We start from the raw sequence: 25,444 nt of genomic DNA, 5'->3' as shown, positions 1-25,444 counted from the left end.
AGAAACAGCTGGTTGTTGGTAAACTAATTAATACATATCAGTCTTTAAGATGCCACAAGGCTGTTATTCAATATGTTTGATAGAATTTACTCTGTCATAAGCAGATTTAGGATTGCAGTTGTAAACTCTTAAATACACTGGCTTTTTCATAAGCAATGTTTGTTCTGAAGATTAGTTGTGAAACATTTTCAGCAGAATTTCTTTTCCAGTGCTTTATTTTTCTATGAAGTATTTTCCATTTCATATGTTCATTAGTAACAATGAATAGATGCTGATTGCAAATACAGTATTAAGCAAGCTTGGGAGTTTCAAAGTTGTAATTAATATTTTTCAGGTAATTATCCCTAGCATGTATGTGAGGGAGTACATATATGTCATTGAAATACATATATCTCAGTGTAAAATAGAACTAATAAATAATGACAGCGAAACAAAAGGTGCCCCAATAAACATATTGGGAATCTGTTGAAATAGACGAGTCGTTGCCAGTAGATTATGCAGTTTTTTGGGTTGCTAAAATTTGTTAGTGTATTAGTGTGAAATAGTTGTGGTGTATTAGAAAGAGAGAAAAAACATGTGAACCACCCAGAGAGCTTCGGCTATTGGGTGGTATAAAAATGTAATACATAAATAAATAAATAAATAAATAAATTACTTTTGTAGCTTTATTTATTTTATTTGGTAAACATGTTGAATTAAATCACTCTCTAGTGATTTTCCAATGCAAACTGAAAATTCTCTGATGCAAAGACTCTGCAAATTAACATAATTTGCAGAGGATAATTTTCCATTGCATTTTTTTCTGGAAAATCCACATCACTGATTTGTAATGAAAAAAGAGTTTTACATTCACACTAATTTTGCTGACCCCAGCAAAACAGTTTATGCATAAATTGCTCCAGTCTAAATTGTAGAAGCTCAAATGATTATTCATGTGCAGTTTGCAGTACTTCTGAGACTAGTTTATTTTAAATAATTATAAGCACCTTTCTCAACCATGTCTGCCTAGCTGTCTGATTTAATAGAGGGTTTTTTGTTAATGAAAGTTAAAGGCTGGAACAATTCTTTGTTTTGGGGAATTAGTTTAGGGCAGTAGGCTGTGGGCAGTATGATTTGTGAGTGCTGTTTTAAAATTTTTAACTATTATAATATGGGCTCTAGCGTCAGGCTAAGTTTGTTCCCTTCCAAACCCTAACCTAGTCCATCCTATTTCAGTGTGATTTTGTTTTAGGAAAAATTCTAAAACAATTGAACAGCTTAACTGAACATTAAAATTTTAATAACAATTTTTTAAAAATACCCAAAAAAATGTACTTACAACTCTGACCTGCTTGCATTGGCTGTCTGTAAGTTTCCGAGCCCAATTCATAGTGCTGGTTTTAACCTATAAAGCACACGGCTCAGGACCACAATGCCCGATGGAATGCCTCTCCCGACATGAACCTACCTGTACACTACGCTCAACATCTAAGGTCCTCCTCCAGGTGCCTACTCCGAGGGAGGCTTGGAGGATGGCAACAAAGGAGAGGACCTTTTCAGTGGTGGCCTCCCAATTATGGAATGATTTCCCCGATGAGGCTTGCCTGGCACCAACATTGTTATCTTTTCGGCGCCACGTCAAGACTTTCCTCTTCTACCAGGCATTTAACAGCATATGCTGAGTTTTTTAACTGACTCCAGAATAGTTGTTGTAAACGGATATTGTCTGGTTTTTGTGTGTGTGTTTTATGCTTTTTATGGTTTAAAATTTTGTATATTTGTTTTTAATGTTCACTGTTTTTAACCTTTGTAAACCGCCCAGAGAGCTTCAGCTATGGAGTGGTATATAAATAATAATAATAATAATAATAATAATAATAATAATAATAATAATAATAATATCAATATCCAATATGGTGGGGTTCAAGGAGGGCTTTTTCAATGTGGATCTTACCACTGTCTACTTCAAGCAGGCTGGCACCTTGGCGAAGGAAGGCATTGACCACTCCACTTACCCACTCAGCCAGTCTCCTTCTGGCTGCTCTTATAAGCCAGGAAGGGCAAGGATCTAATACACATGTGGTGGCTTTCACCTCTACAAGGATCCTGTCCACATCATCGGGCTGTACAAATTGAAAAGTATTAAATAATACTGGACAAGCAGGTGCCAGTGTTACGTCCACTGGGTCAGTATCAACTATAGCATCCAAGTCAGAGCAGATGTGAGCGATTTTGTCTTTGAAAAGTAGTTGGAAGCTGCTGATGATGAGTATGAGACAGCCTGCTTCCTTTCAGGCCAATAGCATTGCATTGCTCCCGTTGTTTGTTCATATATATTTTTACTAGGCTTGTTCCTAATTCCTTTTGCTTAACTTTAAAGCCCTATCCCATGACATATGATTTTTATCAATAAAATACTTTAAAATAATTTAATATAGTGTTATTATTATTATTATTATTATTATTATTATTATTATTATTTATATAGCACCATCAATGTACATGGTGCTGTACAGAGTAAAACAGTAAATAGCAAGACCCTGCCGCATAGGCTTACAATCTAATAAAATCATAGTAAAACAATAAGGAGGGGAAGAGAATGCAAACAGGTACAGGGTAGGGTAAGCAGGCACAGGGTAGGGAAAAACTAACAGTAGAAAGTAACAGTAGAAGTCTGCACAACATCAAGTTTTAAAAGCTTTAGGAAAAAGAAAAGTTTTTAGTTGAGCTTTAAAAGCTGTGGTTGAACTTGTAGTTCTCAAATGTTCTGGAAGAGCGTTCCAGGCGTAAGGGGCAGCAGACGAAAATGGACAAAGCCGAGCAAGGGAAGTAGAGGCCCTTGGGCAGGCGAGAAACATGGCATCAGAGGAGCGAAGAGCACGAGCGGGGCAATAGTGTGAGATGAGAGAGGAGAGATAGGAAGGAGCTAGACCATGAAAAGCTTTGAAGGTTAACAGGAGAAGTTTATATTGGATTCTGAAGTGAATTGGAAGCCAATGAAGAGATTTCAGAAGCGGAGTAACATGGTCGGAGCGGCGAGCTAAGAAGATGATCTTTGCGGCAGAGTGGTGAACAGAAACCAACGGACTGATGTGAGAAGAAGGAAGGCCAGAGAGAAGAAGGTTGCAGTAGTCCAACCGTGAAATAACCAGTGCATGAACAAGCGTCTTGGCAGAAGAGACAGACAAAAATGATCGAATCCTGGCAATATTATACAGGAAAAATCGACAAGATTTAGCTACTGCCTCAATATGAGGAATAACGGAGAGCGAGGAGTCGAAGATAAAGCCAAGGCTACGAGCTTCCTTGACCGGAGTAAGCGTAACATCATTGACAGTAAGAGAGAATGAGAGATGAGGAGAAGGTTTAGGAGGAAAAACAAGCAATTCAGTCTTTGCCATGTTAAGCTTCAAGCGACGATGAAGCAGCCAAGCTGAGATATCTGAAAGACATGCCGAGATACGATCGTGAACATCAGGAGAAAGTTCCGGAGATGACAGATATAGTTGTGTATCATCGGCGTACAGATGATATTGGAGGCCATGAGATTGAATAAGCTTGCCCAAGGGCAACATGTATAAGGAAAACAACAACGGGCCAAGCACCGAGCCTTGCGGAACCCCTACTGAAAGGGGAAAGGAGGAAGACGAGCTGCCATTAGTCAACACGCTGAAAGAGTGACCCGCTAGATAGGAGGCAAACCAGTTATAGACAGAGCCACAAAATCCAAGGTCATGAAGGGAATCTAAGAGAAGATCATGATCAACTGTGTCAAAGGCTGCAGTTAGATCAAGGAGAATAAGAACGGAATAATGGCCTTTAGACTTGGCAGTAAGGAGATCATTGGTGATCTTAGTAAGGGCTGTTTCGGTGGAATGCAGAGGACGGAATCCAGATTGAAATGGATCCAAAGCAGAGTTACTAGAAAGAAAGTCAAGACAGCGAGAGTAGACCGCACGCTCCAGGATCTTTGAAACAAACGGCAACAAAGAGACAGGTCGGTAGTTAGACAGAGATAGCCTATCAAGAGTAGGTTTCTTGAGAATGGGAGAGACTGTAGCATGTTTAAAAGCAGAAGGAAATGAACCAGAGGACAGAGAAAGATTAATAATATGTAGCAAGGAAGGGAGGATAGCAGGAATAAGATTAATAAAGACACAAGAAGGAATCGGATCACGAGAACAAGTGGAAGGCTTCGAAGAGCGCAGTATTGTAGACAGTATTGTATCCGCAGAGACCGAAGGAAACGCAGAGAAATTTGCAGGAGGAGCTGACAGATGAGGAACAGGAACTGGAAGAGGAGCAGAGCTGGCCAGATCAGAGCGGATAGTTTGGATTTTAGCATTGAAAAAAGAGGCAAAGTTATTAGCAGACAGAGAGGCGGGGAGAGATGGCGGATTAGGCTTCAGAAGAGAATTGAAGGACGCAAAGAGCCGCTGAGGATGCCTAGCATTTGACTGGATCAGCGTTGAGTAGTACTGCTGTTTGGCCAGCGAGATGGCAGAAGAGAAAGAGGAGAGTACAAATTTGTAATGGACAAAGTCTGCCCGGTCCCTGGTCTTACGCCAAAGGCTTTACTGTTGCTTCCGCTAGTTATAAAGTTATGATATAGGTCTAATGTAAATTGAGGCTGCAATCCTATGTATTTACCTGGCACTAAGTCCCATTGAATTCAGTGGGTTACTTCTGAGAAGGTATGTATAGGTTTATACTGTTTGTTATCATTTGTATAGCAATTGTGTATTTTATTTCTGTATTCTTCCCTTTCTTTAGATATATTTAGAATATGAAGGTACTTCATTTGAGGAATGGGATGTTCCTTTGTTATGTACTATTGATGATAAAAGGTAAGAATTGCAAATAATGTACAAGTATATGCCTAAGCACCAAGGTGATCATGTGCCTGGCATTTTATTCTGGGTTTGTTAGTCATGCCAATGGAACCTTGCCCATTTACACAATAATCCAGCCACTTTTCTCCATTCTGAGATTTCAGCAAGTTTAAAGCATATTTTTACAGTTGTAGGAGGAGGAGGCTTTTAAAAAAATAAAAGCTGAGATCCTCAGGAAGTTGGATTATGTGCAAAAAGCATGTGGGGTGTGTGTTTGTGTGTGCTTCCACAGAATTGAAAAATACATCAGCCCTGTCTCTAAAATAGATGATTGTGTACTGTACTGACATTAATTTGTGTTCTAGTGACTAGCAAACTTTGGGCCAAACCATATATTTTTGTCAACATGCATAACTATAGCCCAACAGACACTTATTTAGATTAAAGTCTATTTCGATTGAGTCTATAGAACACACTGCCACCATTTTTAATAAAGTTTTCAATTAGATTCCATCACTAGGAAATGTTGCCTGAGCTATAAACCTTTTAACTGTTGTCATCAGAATAATCCATCTCTGCCTATAAGAAACTCAGTAGTCTGGTTCCTATGGTGTAAGCATAGGATGATGATGATGATGATGATGATGATGATGATGATGATTAGTATTCCGCCTTTTGCCTAATATTGGGCCTCAAGGCGACCTTACAAAATTTAAAACATATACATTTTAAAACCTATGAAAAGAAATATACAAAAGATATATACCGTATTTCTTCGATTCTAAGACACACTTTCCCCCCTAAATTAACAGCTCTAAAAATGGACTGCGTCTTAGAATCGATGGCGTCTTAGAATCGAAGCAATACGGTAAGAGGAAGCTCCTGCAGCAGCCTCGAGCCATGCGAGCGAGGAGCTGGTTGGGTAAGCGCCTGGTTTTTTGTTAGGCAAATTTATTCGTAAGTCCCATCGATTTCCATGGGACTTACTCACGTGTCGTCGTCTCCTGGTGCAGAGACAAGTAAAGAGCAGGACTGGAGAGTTAAGTTTACTCTTTGTTTCAACGCCCCCCCTTTTTCCCGCGCAAACGGCAGTTTCTTCTCTCACGGAGGGAAAAAAGAAAAGGACACAACCATTAGAAGAAAGCGCGGAGGGGGGGGAGGAGGTTGGCTGGGCGGTGAGGGAAGTATTTCTTTGATTCTAAGATGCCCTTTTCCCCCCAAATTAACATCTCTAAAAATGGGGTACGCCTTAGAATCGATGGCATCTTAGAATAGAAGAAATACGAGATATATATATATATATATATATATATATATTGTTAAACAATATTAAAACATTAAACATTTAAAATACATGACAATTTTTCAAGTCCTTAACATAGACGGAGGCCCAGATTATTCGCCAAAGGCCTGCCAGAACAAATAAGTTTTTGCCTGCTTTCAAAAGCACATCAAGGAGGGAGCCAGTCTAGTTTCCCCAGGAAGAGAGTTTCAGAGTAGTGGAGCAGCCACCTAGAAGGCCCTCTCCCATGTTCCCACCAGATGCACCTGTGAAGATGGTGGGACTGAAAGAAGGGCTTCCTCAGAAGATCTCAAAGCAGGGGCAGGCTCATAAGGGAGAATACAATCTTTCAGATAACCTGGACCCGAGCCATATAGGATTGACCCTACTACTAGAGAACCTTTCAAAATGAAAGGTTTTGCTCTACTGTTGTTGTTTTTATTGTATTATTGTAAGTTTGACTTTACTGTAATTTTTCTGTACTGTTCTTAAATAATGTAAGCTGCTTTGAATGTTCATTACAATGAAAAGGCAGAATAGAAATTCGGTTATTAAATCAATAAAAGATGGTGTGTACTCCAGATTGAATACTAGGTAGAAAACACTTCAAAAGTAATATAATAGATGAGAACATTAAGATTTAATTCAAGGGAGTTAATTCCCAAATAAATGTGTGTGGCCTTAGATTGAGTCCTATGCACATTTAGACAGAAATATGTCCTACAACTCCCAGCATATCCCAGTCAGATATGCTATCTGGGAGATGCTGGGAGGTATAGGATTTATTTTTGTCTAAACATGCATAGGATTGCACCCTTTATGAGTTTGCTAATGTCTGAAAAGCTGATAAACTCCCTAATGTATGCGACATATCGTTAGCGATTAAAATAACAAAAAGAATTATGTTAAAGGGATAAAAAGAATAAAGTTTTGGATGGCAAAATTAGTGAAGTTGGCATTAAGAAATTCTAGAACAGGGATGGAGAACTGCGGGAGGTAAGGGGAGTAAGTTTCACTCATGTCTGCTGGTCCTGCCCCCCCCCCTTGCGGGTGCTGAACTTTTGGGGAAAATAGCATCCATAGTGGCTATGGAGTGCCCAAAGGGTAAAAAAGTGGGGCTTAGGGGGTGTATTATTATTTTTACTGAATTCAGGTGTGGCAGGTGCACATATGGCCCATGGGCTGTATGTTGCCCATCCCTGAAGATATATTTCCATAATTATTACAATCTATTTAATGTAGACTTTTTAAAAAATTGCTTTAGTGCTCCAAAGACAATACTGCATTGTCCAGTACCTGGAACACATCGGATTAAACCAATAGTTAAAACTCCGGTAAGTTGTCAACACTTGATTTCAATAACAATATGATATAAGAAATATGACTATACTCTAGAAACTAAACTTTCATTTTAAAGACTATATTTTTGACAGATTCAGAAAAATCAAACTTAACGTGTCTTATAAACACTTGCAGCTAGGGCACATAAACAGTTCTGTACCCCAGGCTCGATAGGGAATCATATGTGCATCCTGACACTCAAAATGGTCCGCTACATGTGAGAAGACTAGCTGCTTAAACATTAATGATAGAAAGTGTGTTTGTGTGGGGGGTGCATCTACCAAAATATTTGGCTTATACCCAAATTTGGCAATTTGGAAAACAGTCCAATTTGCCTTGGTTCAATTCAGAGGCTGTTCGATTCAAATAGTGTCTGTATTGGAAAACGAAGCCTTGTGCCACATTGACTACATTGGAAATTAATAAATGGCTATAACTTTTTTTGCCACTGGACAGAATTGGATAAGTTTGCAAGAGTAATAGGTTCTTATAAGGCAATGAAGCACCCCAATTTTAAGACAAATAGGTTTAGGGAGTGTTGTGCTAGGCATCTTTAGACACACACACACACACACACACACACACACATATGGGAACAGGGCAGAATTGGATGAAGCTTGCAGGGAAACTTTCCCTGTCTGAGGAGGATCACGCCTACCAAATTTCTGATGAACAGGTGTAGGATACTTTGTGCAAGGACAACCTTGCCAGACAATTTGGGGGCTTTCAGAAAAAGATAGCTTTTCCTCATATGTTTTTGTGAGCCGCTGTTATGAAAATGACTTACAACATTGAGTTGGCCATAACTAATAAACCTGCAAGATTTCAGAAGATACAGCAGTATTTGTGGAAGAGAGATCTTCAAATTTGGGAAGGGAATGGTTTGCTATTACTTCCTGCCCTTCATAGGTATTGTTTTGCTTTTTTGAAATATGTCTAAAAATGGCATTCATCATAGAGGAAAAATGGGTTGGAGGGAGAAGCACCAAAAGTATGTGCAAAAATCAATCAATCAATCAATCAATAAATAGGGCAGAAAACAAAGCAAAACAAAAGCCTTAAACTTTTTTTCATTCAGTATAACTCCCTAGGAGCTGCTCCTATCCCTCTAAAATTTTCTTGCTTAGGTGTACCTCTATGATGAATGTGCAAAAGGAGGGAGACGCTGGCTCTGGTGCTGGTGAGACAATTCTTTATTTTTTTATTTTTCTTGTATAAAAGTTTTTTTTTTTAAAAAAAATCATAAATAAAAAACCCTTTTTAACAAGAAAAATAAAAAATAAGATATCTTCTCACCAGCACCAGAGCCAGCATCTCCCTCCTTTTGCACATTCATCATAGAGGTACACCTAAGCAAGAAAATTTTAGAGGGATAGGAGCAGCTCCTAGGGAGTTATACTGAATGAAAAATAATTTAAGGCTTTTGTTTTGCTTTGTTTTCTTCCCTATTTATTTATTTATTGCATTTATATACCGCCCTATAGCCAAAGCGCTCTGGGCGGTTTACAGAAGTTAAAAACAATAAACGTTCAAACAAAGTTTAAAAACATAAAAAGCATAAAAACACAGTATCCTTATAAAAGCAGCTATTCTGGGGTCTATTAAAAACAAACTCAGCATATGTTGTTAAATGCTGTTAAATGCTATTAAATGCCTATTGGCACCCAAGTAACAGAAAGTGAAATAGGACAGGGGTGGATGATGGACTTGAACATCCAGTGTTTTCCAAGGAAGCACCGAGTGCTACACCCTGCCAGTTCCCATATATTCCACCAAGACTCTTTTTACATTCTTGCTCCTGCGAGAGAATTAGCAAAAAAATGCTGGACATTGGAACCATTCTGCAATATATTGCTTTAAAGTTTTCATCATTAGGCTGTTAATCTGCAGTATTTACTTTCAGTTTTAATGAGTTGATTCCCTTTCTATGGTTTTAAATGCTACTCCTGTCTTTTTCTAAGATTTCGTGATGTTTTTAATTTTTGTGTTTTTAGGGATATTGCTCATTGTTGTATGATGCCCTGAGCATTGCAACTGCAAAAGAAGAACAGGGCATAGATTTTCAAAATAAATAATAAATAAAATGTATCCAGTTATTTGTAGCTATGTATTTGAGCTTGTGCAATCCTATTGTGATATTATAAAGATTAAGTGAAATAATTAGCAGGTTCTTCATCGTGGTCTCTATGCATCACACATATGGGCTTTGCGCCTGCGCAGAAACCGAACCGGAACCTTCTATAGCTTAGGGAAACGTTTTTGGCGGGAACCCCTCCCCCACGGTAACACGCATGTCCATGGGGTTCCCGCCCTTACCTCAGTTCTTCGTCGTCCGCCATTGTGCCTAGACCTGTAGAACCAACCTCATAGCGTTTCTCTCTAATATTTTCTCGTTAAACCTTTTACTCTTCGTCTTTCTTCTACTTTCGCTCATATTCTTCCTTTTTCTTCTTATCTATATATATATATTAAAAAAAATTGTAGTAGATAGATTTCTCTTAGCGGTGCCTGAGCCGCATGGCAGTGAAGGCCCCTTTACGTAAATGTGTTAAATGTGGAGCTAAGCTCCCTCCTACCGACAGACACTCCCTGTGTGTTCTTTGCCTGGGCGAAGGCCACAAAGTAGAGACTTGCCACCATTGTATGGCATTTGCCAAACAAACCAGGAAGAATAGAGCCGACCGCCTTCGCGCCATCCTGTGGGAAAAAGCCCTCAGGGCCACAGATACAGCAAAAATGAACAAAACGGCATCAAATAAGTCCGTTGTTGACCGTAGCACCAAGGTGTGCGAGCAAGCCAGAGCGACTAATAGGGCACTGATACCCCTAACGCCTGGTCGGTCATTGGCGAGCTCCGCGGCCAAGAAAATCACAAAAAAGGCCCGGACTCCCAAATCTTCCTCCGAAATGGAGAAGAAGAAGAGGAAGAAGAAGGACGCGGAAAAACCCTCTCTTGGCTCTTCCCAACCGTCCCAGCCGCCTCGGAGGCAGTCAACTCCTCCTACCATACCGACCGCTTCGGTACCGAGGCCGCCTTCGATTGTCGAACGCGAATTACATCAGACTCCCGTCGATATCGACGCTCCTGTCTCGACATCAGGGCAGAGTTCGACACGTAAATCTGTCGACCCTCAAGATGACGGCGTGGAGAATCTCATCCACTCCTCCCCTCATATCGAAAATTTGACTGTAGACCATATATTGTTGGCTTCACTAAAGCCTTCAACAAGAAAGTCTTACATGACGAAGTGGCAAAGATTCCAAAAGTTTGCCTTAGAAAATAATCAACCATCGGAATCTTGCCCTATATCACTGATTCTTCAATACTTATTGACACTTTATCAGCAGGGACTCAAACTCACTTCGATCAGAGTCCACTTAGCTGCTATTACGGCCTATCATCGCGGCATGGATGGTTTTTCACCCTTTACACATCCAACAGCCAGAAAATTCCTAAAGGGACTTAAGAATACGATACCGACAGTAAAGTGTATCGTTCCATCATGGAGCCTGTCAGTTGTATTACAATCGCTGACAGGGAAACCCTTCGAGCCCATGGCCTCAACAAACCTTAGGCTTCTGACATTCAAGACTGCCTTCTTAGTGGCCATCACATCGGCTAGACGGGCAAGTGAGCTTAGAGCTCTCAGGATAGATGCTCCTTACACTATCTTTCACAAGGACAAGGTTGTGCTACGCACAGACCCGGCCTTCCTGCCTAAGGTAGTGTCAACCTTTCATCTGTCCCAACACATCACTCTACCAGCTTTCTTCCCAAATCCTGCAACACCTGTTGAGTCTTCATTACATACACTTGATGTAAGGAGAGCTCTTGCTTTTTACAAGGCTAGGACAGAGAGTTTTAGGAAAACAAATCAATTATTTGTTTGCTATGGGGAGCCTTCTAAGGGACTCCCTGTTTCATGCCAGTGATTGTCACGCTGGATTGTAGAGACAATTGAACTTGCCTACTCTATCTCTAAACTAGACCTTTTAAGGCCTGTAACAGCTCATTCTACTAGAGCCGTCGCAACATCTGTTGCGTTCAGCAGAGGTGTTCCCTTGACAGATGTTTGTAGAGCTGCAACATGGTCCACTCCATCCACGTTTATTAAACACTACAGTTTGGACACCCGTGCGAGACAAGACTGCTCATTCGGGAGGACAGTGCTGTCAGAAATCCTGAGATGAGGCACCAACCCACCTCCAAGGTATGTCAGCTTGCTACTCGCCCATATGTGTGATGCATAGAGACCACGATGAAGAAATGCAGGTTGCTTACCTGTAACTGTAGTTCTTCGAGTGGTCATCTATGCATTCACACAACCCACCCACCATCCCCACTTGGTGGTGTGAGACTTACAAATGACGCAGTTAGGTGTGTAATCTTACTTTATTAATTTACACTCATGTTTATGGGGGCACAATGTCGGACTCCTGTAAACTGAGGTAAGGGCGGGAACCCCATGGACATGCGCGGTACCGTGGGGGAGGGGTTCCCGCCAAAAACGTTTCCCTAAGCTATAGAAGGTTCCGGTTCGGTCTCTGCACAGGCGCAAAGCCCATATGTGTGAATGCATAGATGACCACTCGAAGAACTACAGTTACAGGTAAGCAACCTGCATTTTTCTCCTTTGTAGTCTGCTGAAGATGTGGAACGCTTCTTATCTATATCTGCAGATGTGAATTGTTTCAGGTGGTATATTAGCCAAAGCAGCAGGTAAATAATAAATAAATCTAATTTCTTCTTTCTATTTATATAACTTGAAGTGTATGTTTAATCTCAAAAATGTTTGAGGGTTGTTTTTGTTTTTTTGACACTGCAATAGTAAAAATCTTTATCACTTATTCTTGAGTGAACATGACCTCTGAAGAGTAAATCATTTCAGAGTTATATGCTTATGATAAACTGTACAAACATATGTACAGAGTTATAAATGGCATTTAGTAGCATATAAATAGGAATATTTTGGACTGACTGAAATAGTTGAAAGAAATATTATTACAATGATGTTTTCAGCTCAAAAGCTAGATTTTGAGCATCTTCACATGGGGAAAATTGCATTCCCTTACCATTGCTTCTCTGCCCCCGCTTCTATTCCTCATTACTTCCTCTTTCCGGATTGGAAAGAGGAAGTAAACAAAGACCACCTGGCCCATTTGGGAGCCGTTTTGATCACGCAGCTTTTCCTGCACACAGCAGGAGATTGCAGCACTTTCCATTTTAAAAAAAAGAGTCAGGTTTTTTTAGGTTTATTTTGCGACAGAAAAATGAACAGAAGGAGCAGGAGGCAGATGTTCATGTCTAAAGGACATGCGCACATCCATAAGTGGGCAGTAGCGAGCGTGCGATAAAACGCTCATCTGATGAACCTCTTTCTTATTGAATGCTTCTTCTAGCTAATTCATTATATTCTGTGACCAACAGAATTCCGTGACTGCTGTTAATTAGCATTGGGTGTACATTTTTAATTTCTTTCATTTTTAATTCCTTTATTTCTAAGCCACATTTGTAGACCATGTCTTCCCAAGGCAGCCAACAAAAATATAAAAGTAAAATACAATGTAATATAATGTTATTAATGGAAGTTTGAGAGCAATCCTATGGCCCCTAAACAGTGTCTTGGGAGTGGGCATAGGATAGTTCGGATTCATGGGTCTGAGACTAGAGTCAGTAGTCCGACCTTAGGCCCAGACATCTGAGCAACCCTCTCCCTTCCCGCTGGCAAAAACCACCTTGGAGAGAAGGTAAAGGGAGTGTTTCTGTGGGCAGGGAGGGGAGGGGACTGGGTAGGGTGACCATATGAAAAGGAGGACAGTGCTCCTGTATCTTTAACAGTTGTATTGAAAAGGGAAATTCTGCAGGTGTCATTTGTATATATGGAGAACCTGGTGAAATTCCCTCTTCATCACAGCAGTTAAAGCTGCAGGAGCTATACTAGAGTGACCAGATTTAAGAGGGCAGGGCACCTGCAGCTTTAACTGTTGTAATGAAGAGGAAGTTTCACCAGTTTCTCCATATATACAAATGACACCTGCTGAAATTCCCTTTTCATTACAACTGTTAAAGGTACAGGAGCCCTGTCCTCCTTTTCATATGGTCACCCTAGGACTGGGCAGACTGGCTTATGAGGAATACTCCAGCCTCCCTACCATCCTTTTCTCCCCTTTCCTGATGCCTCAGCTAGACTGGTGAAAAAGCCTGTCTAACTGAAACGCAAAGCGCAGATGCAAAGACCAACTCTACTGCTCCTCCTGCTCTGCATTGGATGGCCATAAGCCTCTGAGTTTGGAGGCTTATGGCCAGCCCTGAAGGTTTGTGCCCTAAAATTAAAAACAAAAAGAAAAAGGTGTTTTTGGAAGGTGACCCACATCTCTGTAATGCTCCTTCCAAGGGAAGCTAGGCCTTTACCCATACTGCTCTCTTTTCAACTCTAGGCTAAGACATTCTTGTTCTCCCAGATTCTTAGAATCTTTTAAAGTCTTTTTACATATTTTAGTAACTTTATGTTTCATTATCCTGGATCCTGCAATGTAGTTCAGTCTCCTACATGATATTGTATTTTATGCTGTATTGGTTTGTTGATTAGTTTTATATTGTTGGTTTCATTGTGATTTTGGTTCTAGTATTATAGTAAAACACCTAGAGAAATTTATTTTGAGACTTTTAATAAATAAATAAGTAAAGTAAATAAAAAAAATAATATATTGAAATTTTAACTAATATAAAGCCATTTCAACCCAAAGCATCAAAAGCAATTAGTAGCAGCATATCTAGCTAAAAAAATCAATTCAAAGCCATTTTAAACAGGTTGGTGTTTTAAAAGTCTAGTTTAGATATTTACTTTATGCATTTACTTTAGATATTTTCTAATCAAAAATCTATATTAATTACTTGATAAAATTATTACAATTTATTTTCTGCTAAATACAACCTTTATACTACTTAGGAGGAAACAATATAATATTGTATAGTTTCTTAAATATATATTTTAAATATTTAACTGTTTTTATTAATTTGGAAAATGCTAATTGTTTATTTAGTAAATAAGTTATGGGGCTTCTCCGCATGGAGCATTGTTCTTGCAATTGAGAGTGGTTAGTCACAAAAGTTTATGGGTCCTTTACATTATGTTGTCAACCTCCAGGGCCTCTTCTGTGTTTTCCGAGGACTTCTGTGACTTAATTTGAAACAGAAATAATGAGCTAACAAAAAGATCCGCTGTGACTTGTACATGAAGAGAGGACGTGGCGCTACATATACACCACAAGATGGGGCTGTTGTTAATGAACCATAGATCTCACAGATAAACAGGAGAAAAGGGGTGAGGAGGACAGGGAAGCTAGTAAATGGCTGGTCTTATCTTGCAGTGTATCCTGAAGCAGAAGCCCTGGTAAAATTGTCTCAGTGTGGAAGAGCTCACGGTTTGTTCATTATTTATGTCAAGCAGCATTTGAATGCTAACTGAAATTTACACGTGGGCAGTAACAACACTATGGGCATTATCTAAATCAACACTAGCACTGATACAAAATATGTTGCAATAGTATAAACTTCTTAATTCCAATAGCATTTGATGGCGTAACAGGATTCCTGCTATTCATATTGTACTAGAGGTTGCTTATGCAATTGCAATGTAAGTTACATTAGGGCTAGTATTGACTTGGATACTGCCCATAAATCATATGTATTTTATTAATCTCAAAAAGTGGATCTGTGTTGGCATTTTTCTCTCTCTTTCTCCCCCTTGGCCGGTCTTTCTCAGTTAAGGAAGGCATCCTAGAATGAGTAGCTCTTTCCATCTTCTCCCAAAGGCAAGACTTATTCAAGACTTTACAATTCTGCATGTGGAGGAACTTTTCCCTATGCTGGTCTGGCATCTCCAGCATTTGTTTATTTTAAATTAGGATGGGCAACTTGTGGCCCTCCAAATGTTGTTGGACTGCAACTCACATAGCTCCTCACTATTGGCTATGCTAGCTAAGGCTGATGGGAGGTGCAGTCCAGCAACATCTGGAGGGCCACAAGTTGCTCACCCCTGGTATAAAACATCTATGGATGCCAAGTTTCAAGTTATTAGCACAATCTTTTCCCTCCCACCTTAACTAAATTGGCATTTCCATAGCCCTGTAATAACCCATATTTTTAAAAGTGGCTTTTTGCATGTTCTTTTATTCTTACTAAAATGAATATTGAACTTTTTTTTTTTAGCTTGACATTGGAGAATCCAAACCAGGTAAATAATTTGCTTATATCTAGAAAACTAAGACTATGTGCCCAAAACCCATTTCTTGCACATAAATCCAATGGTGATCAGTAGGGTGCCTTTCTGAGTAGGTGACTGCATTCAGATATCAAATTCTCCAAACTATTGTTTGAAGGTTGAAGAATGAGTCCTCACTTTCTGCCTCTCCTTGTGTGCTTAGTTTAATAGAATACTTCTGGATTTGAAGGAACTACAGTTTATTGTTAAGTCCAAACTGGTAAACTGATTCAAGCAAGTCATCCAAACCATAACTGTAACCCAGAATCAAAATGTGGCTTGCAAACATGGCTTGGGGGGCTAGCTTGAATTATAGTTTGCCAGTTTGAGCTTAAAAGTAAACAGTAGTTGGATCAAGTAGGAAATAGTCTATAATGCTGAGCACATGAGAGTAAGGAGCTCACCAGGCTTATTTCTAATCCTTCAGACAATTGTTTTGAGCACTTGTGAGAACCTGTAGTGCCTCCCCAATCAATAACAACAGATCTGAGAGTACAAGGGGCATTGTAAAGTAGTTCGAGAGTAGAAGGGGCACTGGTCAGTTCAGAGAGTAGAAGGGACACTTTAGCATAGCATACAAAAGACTAGGGGCCTTACTAGACGAGGCCTTAGCGCGCCTTCTGACCCGGTTTCCCTGCTGTGCGTCCAGATGACGCACAGGGGAATCCGGAGGCAGACCGCGCTGAGGCCTCCTTCAACGCGCCATAAGCTAAGTCGCTTATGGCGCGCTTTTTCCCGAGCTCCGGCCTCAGGCCGGAGCTGGGGAACGTCTAGCGACTTCCTAGCGAGGAGCCGCGAAAAGCCGCGGACCTGGCACAGCGCTCATAGGAGTGCTGTGCCCATCGGCGGGGGGGGGAAGAGAGGGGAGGGCGAAGGATGGGAGGGTGGGTGGCACGGGGGGAGGGCGGGTGCGATCACGCTGCTCGCCGCCCGAGCAAGCAGCTGAGCGGCGCTTGCCCGGGCAATGCCGCCCCATCCCGGGCATTGCCCGGGCAAGCGCCGCTCAGCTGCTTGCTCGGGCGGCGAGCAGCGCGATCGCACCCGCCCTCCCCCCGTGCCACCCACCCTCCCATCCTTCGCCCCCCCCCATTTAAAAAACAAACAAAAAAACCCCACTTACCTTCACGGAGTCTTCGGGCCACCCGCGGCCCCTTTAAACAAAAAAAAATGGCGGACGCCACAGGGCTTGCGTCCTCCCTGCGGCTCCACCGTCTGGAAGCGTGGGGGAGGCGCGCTAACGTTAGCGCGCCTCGGCTCTGCCTCCTTGCCGGCGTAAGCCGGCAGGTCTAGGAAGGCCCTAGGATATCTTTTGCCGTTCTAGCCCACTATACTCCATGGTTTTTCTCTCAAGAATAAGATCCTTGAGAGTGAAACCATGGAGTATAGATGGCTAAAGTGTAAAAAGATGCTCTGTGGCTTCTTTTTGTAGAATCTGAGAAACCATGGGTAAGGTGGCCTACAGTGGCTCCTTCTTTTCAGGTAGGGGAAAGGCTTCCCCACCCAGAGAAGGGGAGTCATGGGAGGAGGGAAGGTTTAACCTGTAAAAAGGAAATTGGGAAGGGAGTCGAGAGGAAACTGTGTGAGAGAGGGGAAGTGTGTGTATCTATGTCTGTAAGAGAGATGACTGTGGGAGGAAGGCTCTGTGTGTGTATGTGTATCTGTTTCCAGTCATCCTAAGCCCTGTCCACCACTGACATATAGCCTGCTGCCTTACATAGCCCTCAGGAGCAAAAGAGGTGCCCACCACTGGTTTAGAGCACCAGAGTATGTGATATCTCAATGGAACCCATGCGTTTTGATTAAAGGAGCATAAACAGTAATGTGATTTAATATTTCTTAATTTTTCAAACATGTGGCTTAATTCAGACAGCTCCTAAAAGTAGTACAGGATATAAAAAAAAACATTTCAAAATTATAAAATAATTTAATCTCAGTATTTATTTATTTATTTATTTATTCTGTTTCTGTACACTCAATAGCTGAAGTATTCTCTGTGTGTCTTGTTTTTGAGATTAGCTTTTAAATATGGTGATTGTATTAAGTCAATGCAAATAAGCTTGATCTTGATTGTTAAGTATTTACAAGTAGGACCTGCTGCATATTTTATTTTGTTTATCAATTATATTTGTGTTCCACTTTTACACCAAATCCTGCAATAAAACAACACTAAAATACAAAATAAGAATCATAAAAACAAGGCAAGTCCCAAGTGTCCTCTCTTATGCTGTAAAGCTCAGCTGGCCCAGTTTCCTGGTCTACCAGGCAATTGGGGGCAATGAAATAGGTAGGACAATGATTAGAATCCAGACTAGTATGAGGGACATGGTGATATATATCTTTTTCTTTTGTTAGTTCATAAAAGTATGGATATTTGATCCCGAAAATGCTGATATGTCTGAAAAGAACCTCACTGCAACTTCTCCACCAGTGGTATGGATTCTTCCCTTCTTTTCATAAAACATCTTTATAGTTCAGATTATGTACATAATGGGCTGGTGAGCCTTTATGATGGAGTGGGAAACCTCTAACCTATGGTGCTTTTCAGTGCCGCCTCTGGCGTCCTCCCCTCCCCCATTTAGAAAGTAGGTTTTGGGGGTGGGGGAAGATCACATTCACTTTTCTAAGCCTTACTATTGCACAGGGGAGATTTTCAGCAGCTGGGGAGGGAACAATTAATCCTCTATTCCCCATGTGCTGCCATCCCTGAAAATTGACCCCCTTATGGGGGCTCTGCCCTAAAAGGCAGCCTAGAAATATTTTATAAATAAATAGTTGGTTTATTTATAATTATTCAAGTAGCTCATAGATGGAAGCAAGCAGTGAGCACTCCTAACAGGCAGCATACCCACTACTGTCAGAACCTGGTGCCGAAACAAGAGGTCACAGTAAAACCTTTTATTGCAATGATTCCAGTAATTATCAATAAGCCTTTACAGTCCCAGTAAAGATCCACAGTTAACAGATTCCAACATAGTTTCCTGACAAGAATCAGTTCATGAGCATCACAACAAAAGATCCAGTCAGTCCTGAGTTCAGCACACAGAATAAATCCAAATAAGTTCACAGTTCCAGTGAAAGCAGGAAGCTTTCCAGGCAGCTATTTTCATGGCACCAAGCTGGCACCACCTTCCTCCAAAACTCCACGGTTTCCCTCTCCTGGGGTGGCATCGGGTAATCCTGATGCTGAGGAGGGAGCATGGGGTTTCTGGCAGACATGTGGCTACCAGAGCCACCCCCCACTCTCTTCCTGATGGAAGGTGCCCAATCATCGGTCACCTTCCACCAGGCACCACCCCTGGATTGGCCCCAGAGCAACGGCAGACAGCAGAAGAGCGTACTGATGTAGCTCCGATTAAAAAAGTCAGCGTAAGTCTCCAACTTTTTCAATGTACTGCTTTGCGATAACACCCCAGAATTGGTTGCGAAGCTGCACCTGCGTCATATAACTGACGCAGCACAGATCCGCAGCCACCACAGGGCTTTCCCTGCATATAGACAGCCCCCATGTTCTCAGTTAGTGAGGGAGTAGAGCAGGCAGGAAAGAATTATCTTCACCTCCCTGGAAGACAGGGCCAATCAAACAGATTTCTTGCCACCCGGATAGGGAGGAACCCCTCTCAGTCTTGGCTCTGTCTTCATCAGAAGTGCAGGGTTGATCATTTGCTCCTGAGTTAGACTTAGAGCAGTGCCGTCTATCTTTTCTATTCCCTAAGTCAATTTTTGGCTAGGTGGTAGGGTTACATTTTTATTAATGTGATTGGTTACCATTTAAAAAATAACTGAGAAGAGCTTGTGACACTGAAGACTAACAGCCATGCATAAAGGGAAGCACTAGAAATCCCGTGGTTTCATCTTGGGCAAGCAGTGCAATCAAGAAATTTACTTCAGAGCAGTTTCTGCTATAAGTCCTGTGATTTCATTCAGGCAAGCAGCACAAACAAGAAATTTACTTCAGAGCGATTTAGCTAAAAGTCCCAAGTTTCACCCACTGGCAAGCAGTGCAATCAAGAATATACCTCAGAGCGCTCTCTCCTTCAATCCACTCCATCTCACCAGCCACATAAGGAAGGGGGCAGTGCAAAGAAGCAGCCACCATTTTTTCTTCCCTTCTTTCAGTCGAGACATGGTGGTTGTTGCAGCCTCTATAATATGCCTCAGTAGCCTGAGAATGGAAAACCAGAAATGCAGCCACTATGTCGAGCAAACCTAAATCACCACCAGAGGATGTATGTAACTAGGGCTGTACAAGATTTAGATTCAACCTCAGAAGTCCAAGGCTTTGGCAGCCATTTCACAGAGTAGCTGCCAGCTCCTGCACAACCCTTGCATCCTCTGCTAAACGCCTACAGCTCCCAGCATGCCATGGCAGGGAGGGTGGGCTTACTGGGCTCTGGGAACGACAGGGCAATCATGACCTCGCTGGCACTGATCCCGGTGGATCACCCACCTGGCAGCACGAGACCCTGTATGGGTCCCCACAGGGAGGGCCCCACAACTGCCTGTGTCCCCTGAGAGCTGCTTCCCTCCACTCCTCACCGATGCTGCTCCTCACTGATGCTGCGGGCACTTGCGCCCCACGCAGGATCTTGTTCAACCCTGATCATGTAGCTGGGTGCTCCCAAAATGGTTGACAATAAGCAAAGAACCAATCAGCCATTTCGTTCCAGGCCTTTTTCTACCCTAATTCCACAGGCCCTTCAATGGTTCCTGGGCTGGTCACCAGTCATCCAGACCAGCATTCAACAAGAGTAATCGGGATGGAAAGCATAAGGGCAAGCCCACCTCATCCTAACATTATCGAGGGAGCAAGATTCACTTGTTCACTCCAACCTAGCAGCTCTTGACAACAGACAAATGGGTACTGGAAACAATAGAGCAGGGATATACATTAGATTTTAGATCTCTCCTGACAGATCGAATTATCCTGTCATGAAGATCACACAATCCACTGAAGCACCAAAGATTTATGGACACCATAGGTTATTTTCTCAGTATCAGCGCTATGGAATCCATACCTTCCTCAGAACGATGCTCAGGTTTGTTTTCCATTTTCTTTACTGTTCCAAAGAGGAATGGACAATGGAGAGCCATTTGAGATTTCTGAACCTTTTTATCATTCAAAGGAAGTTCAAAATAGATACACTCAAGTCAATCTCAGTGGCTCTTCAGCCTAGGGACTTCATGGCATCCTTTGACCTTATGGAAACATATCTACACATCCCAACTCGACCTGCTCATCCTCGCTACCATAAGTTTGCCTGTGGCACACTCCAATACAAGGCCTTGCCTTTTGGTCTCTCTCCTGCCCTTCGGGTGTTTACCAAGGTCATGATCGCCCTGGTGGCACACCTGAGAGTCAGAGAAATACATATTTATCCATATTTGGATGATCTGTTGATCAGATCACCCTCTCTCTCAAGGGAGGACAGAGATATCAAGGAGACCATGACCTACCTGAAAGCACATGGGTCTCTAGTCAGTTAGGCAAAGAGCCACTTTCTTTCCACATAGCAGCTGTAACGTCTAGGAGTCATCCTGGATATGGCAAAGGAGAGAATCTTTCTTTCTCAAGGCAGAGTGCACAACATCATAGAAGCATCCAGTCAAGCCTTCTCCATGCCTCAGCTTATGCTATGAGCCTAGCTTGGCTATAGGGACTGATGATAGCATCTATAGACTCCATGCCATGGGCAGGATTCCATTCCAGGAGTCTGCAGTGGTTCCTGCTGAAATATCTGATCCAGATTTTGGAAAAGAGTCCCATGAAGGCAAAGCTGCCTTCAGCAGTTTTGAATTCTCAGACGTGGTGGCTAAGTCCACACACCTGAACTGAGGCTGGCCCCTCAGAGATCTGGTCCAGATAGAAATAACTATAGATGCCAGACTTTCAGGCTTGGGTGGCAGCACATTGCCTTTCAAAAATAGCTCAGGGAATGTGGTCGGAAGAGGAAGCATCCCATCCCATTGATTGACTAGAGCTGAGGGCAATCAGGATACCACTGTTGTCTTTCATAAACATTATTCATTTACAGCATGTTCTTATAACAACAGTGTAACAGCAAAAGCATTTGCAATGCAGAGTGGGGAACTTGTTCAAAAGCCCTACAGCAGGAGGCAGACATGCCCTTGAACTGGAAGGAACAAAATTGGTCATCAGTTAGAACGGAATATCTCCAGGGCTCACTAATGTGTAAGTGGACTCGCTGAACAGGGAGATAGTGGATCACAGTGAATGGGAACTTCACCCTCAAATATTTCATCTTATATTGAAGCGATGTGGTTGGTCAGTCCTCAGCCATTTTGAAGCAAGGATCAACAGGAAGGTAGAGAGATTCTTCTCTTGATGCACTTCAATGAGATTGGCCACAAGGACTACTTTATGTCTTCCCTCCTCTTCCCATGATGGCAAGGACACTGTGAAAGATCAGGAACCTAAAAGCCAATGCGGTGATGTTAGCCCCAAGATGGCCCAGACGGCCCTGGTTCTCAGATCTAGTGGAGCTCCGTGTGAGTCCTCCTTCGACTCTCCCTATATGACCAGATCTGTTATCACAGTGTCCACTTCTACACCAAGATCCAGCGTGGCTACTCCTCTGTATTTAAACCAGTGCAACCAGCAGAGATTGAGAAGCAGAAACTCCTAGAGCAAGGCTTTTCAGGGGAAGTGGTGGCAACTATCTTGGCATCCCGCAGGAAGTCTAGTACCAGCATATATGTATTGTCATGGAAAGTATTCCAAAGATGGTGCATGTATCAATGAATAGAACCAGAGGAGGCCAGAATGTCTGACATACATAATTTTCTGCAGGCTGGTCTGGATAAGGGCCTTCCTCCAGCTACACTTAGGAGACAAGCATTAGCTCTAGAAAATATTCTGAAGATCAGCAGTGTGACTTCCATATCCTGTCATCCCCAGGTCAAAAGTTTTCTGTGCGGAGCAGCCATCATCTATCCACCTGTACTCCACAGGTTTCCTTCCTGGGACCTTTCCCTGGTGCTGAAGGCTCTTACTGGCCTTCCCTTTGAGCCCTTTTGCTCAGTCCCAATTAAAGAACTTATTTGGAAAGTATTTTTTCTTATTGCATTAACATCTGCCAGGAGAGTAGGTGAGCTTGGGGCTCTTTCTGTTCGTCAGGATCTATGCTTGTTCCAACCAATTAAGGACAGACCCTGAGTTCATCCCTAAGGTGAACTCCTTATTTCATAGGAGTCAGGAAATCACCCTACCTGATTTTTGCCCTAATCCTACTCATCCTAGAAAAAAACAGTGGCATAAACCAGGTGTGTGTAGAGTTCAGTGGATTTATCTTAGACGCATGCAGGATTCCATGTTTGTCTCCTGTAAAAAGGGGGGCCTAGGAAGGAAAGTGTCTAGATCCACCATTGCTAGATGAGTAAAAGAGTGCATTGCTCAGTTCAGGTCTCCCCATCTCCCATAGGAATTACTGCTCACTCAGTGGGCAGTGTCAGACACCATTGGAAGATCTTTGTAGGGTAGACATGTGGATCTCTCCCTCCACATTCATACACCACTATAGAAATGATAAGTATGCCTTGACTGAAGCATCGTTTGGGCACAAGGTCCAGCAGCAAGTTCTGTAGTTTATGCAGTTGATCCACCTGTGAAAAGATACTGCTTTGGGACATCCTTTTCCTGCCTGCTCCACACCCTCACTGACCGAGAATGGAAAGTTGGACTTACCTTGAAGTGATGTTCTGTTCAGTGAGGGATGGAGCGGACAGCCCCCCACAAGTTTGTTATGCATACAGTATTGGTTATGAGGGGTGCATTCACATTTGCGTGGTGCCCCATAGTTAGTTAGGGACTCCGCTCAATAATATTCTATTTTTTTTTCTATCTTTTTCAAAGTTGATGGTTAATTTTCTCAGCTAATGTTAGACAAGTTTTTCTTTCCTAAGCTGAGGCAAGCCTGACAAACGAGAGGGGTTCCTCCCCTTCCAGGTGGCAAGAATCATAGAATCATAGAATAGCAGAGTTGGAAGGGGCCTACAAGGCCATCGAGTCCAACCCCCTGCTCAATGCAGGAATCCACCCTAAAGCATCCCCGACAGATGCTTGTCCACAAACAGCCTATCACAAACACGGCCTATCACAAACAGAATAGTCCACGGCCTATGACAAACAGAAGTTTGTTTGTCATAGGCCGTGCCTTCCACGAAGGTAGAGATAACCCTTTCCTGTCTGCTCCATCCCTGGCTGACCAGAACACTACTTCATGGTAAGTTCAACTTTCCGTTACCAATGCGTTGCTTCCAGCAAAATCTACTGCTGGTGGCACTGGTTTAAATACAGAGGAGTAGCCACTAAAGATCACTATCAGACATTCAATCCTAGCAGGGAAGCTTGGCTCTCAAGCAGTTTGCTGCACCTCACCGGACATCTCTGAACTGCCCTCTTTAGTTGACAATGCACCAAAGGAGACATCCCTGAAACTCTTTCTCCTGCGGAGCCCTCCACCTACTGCCCTGTTCCCCTGGAAGATGTCCCTAGTCAGGAAGCAGGGGCCTCCATCAAGGTCAGGTCTCCCAGCTGTGGAAGATAGGCTGTGTTAACATCGTGCTTTTCACCCTCTCCTGGCTCATAAGGCAGAGGGAGCCCTGTTAGAATTGAATTCTCAGGTGTCTGGATTCCCATGGCTAGCCCTGCCTCTATGCCTTCCATGTCTGACTCAGAATTGGTGTCACAAGCTATAGCTCTCCCTGGACTGGGGCAAGGTCTCACATCATTATCCTTTCCATAACAACCTCCACCTCCTTCCAAGTCCTTCAGACCTGTTTTGGTAGGATACAGCTTGTGGAAGCAACTGACCAAAAAGGGGACATACAAATTTGCTGCAGGTTCCCAGGAACACTCTTCTGGCCCGTAGCCCTTCCAGTACACAGGATTGTGAATGGCCATTGTAAAGGCAAGAGTGTAAAATCTGGGCTACTTCAAACCTTCTCTTCCTGTCCATGGAAGGGGATCTATACTTCTATTGGGATCTTCAGAAGCCACCTGTGAAAGCAGGGATCGGTGGAATACTGGCTGAACCTGAAATTGGAGGGCAAGTACAAACAAAAGGAAACTGAATTGATCTGGGATTCAATTTGGTAGGGCCTTATTCTGTGCACATCTAGCTTGTGGCTAGGTTCTGTGGTGGGGAGATATTGGGTAGACAGCCAAACCCAACCTCCTACTTTTAATTCTGTCCCCTCTTGTTGATGTAGATCAGCATTGTCCTTGTAAGCCTTTTTGGCCCATTCTAGTTGTTCCTGCAAGAGCTGCTGTATAACCTGTAGTTCCTGAAAGGAAGTCCCTCACTACTGGCACAATGCCAGGCTCAAGGGTGGAAGGGAAAGAACAGGGATGGTAACTGTAATTGGCAAAAAATGGAGTCAGGTGGGTAGAAGAACGGCAAGCATTGTTGTATGCAACTTCAGCAAGATGAAGCAGTGACAACCAATTATCTTGCTGGTAATTTAGATAACAGCAGAAATACTGATCAAGTGTTCTTTCCATCTGAACATTGGTCTGGGGATGGTGAGCAGATGAAAGTCTGAGCTCCACTTTCAGAAGTTTAACCAGTTCTTATCAAAACTGATCTGTGAATTGGGGGACTTCTGTTGGAGATGAAGCATCCAGCTGACCATGCAGCCAAAAAGATGTGTGAGTTAAACAACTTGGATGTTTCTTTGGAAGTGGACAAAGGGCCACTGTGAGCTATAGTTGCAAACAGATCCACCAC

At 42.4% G+C, this 25,444-nt stretch overlaps 1 protein-coding gene across 1 annotated transcript in view; it reads left to right on the top strand.

Annotated features, from left to right (window-relative positions):
* The window catches only part of LOC134397806 (cation channel sperm-associated auxiliary subunit epsilon-like), a 116,252-nt gene that overhangs the window by 6,937 nt on the left and 83,871 nt on the right, over positions 1 to 25,444 (top strand). The window contains exons 2-7 of the mRNA XM_063124769.1: positions 4,753 to 4,826; positions 7,358 to 7,427; positions 10,411 to 10,623; positions 12,075 to 12,154; positions 15,647 to 15,671; positions 18,051 to 18,128. Of these exons, the coding sequence (XP_062980839.1) occupies positions 4,753 to 4,826; positions 7,358 to 7,427; positions 10,411 to 10,623; positions 12,075 to 12,154; positions 15,647 to 15,671; positions 18,051 to 18,128 (540 nt within the window). The remainder of the gene's footprint in view (positions 1 to 4,752; positions 4,827 to 7,357; positions 7,428 to 10,410; positions 10,624 to 12,074; positions 12,155 to 15,646; positions 15,672 to 18,050; positions 18,129 to 25,444) is intronic.

The sequence above is a fragment of the Elgaria multicarinata genome, chromosome 4 (genome assembly GCF_023053635.1).
Source record: "Elgaria multicarinata webbii isolate HBS135686 ecotype San Diego chromosome 4, rElgMul1.1.pri, whole genome shotgun sequence".
NCBI lineage: Eukaryota > Metazoa > Chordata > Lepidosauria > Squamata > Anguidae > Elgaria > Elgaria multicarinata.
Note: the sequence above shows the minus strand (reverse complement) of the source record. Positions and strands in the feature narration are given on the sequence as shown.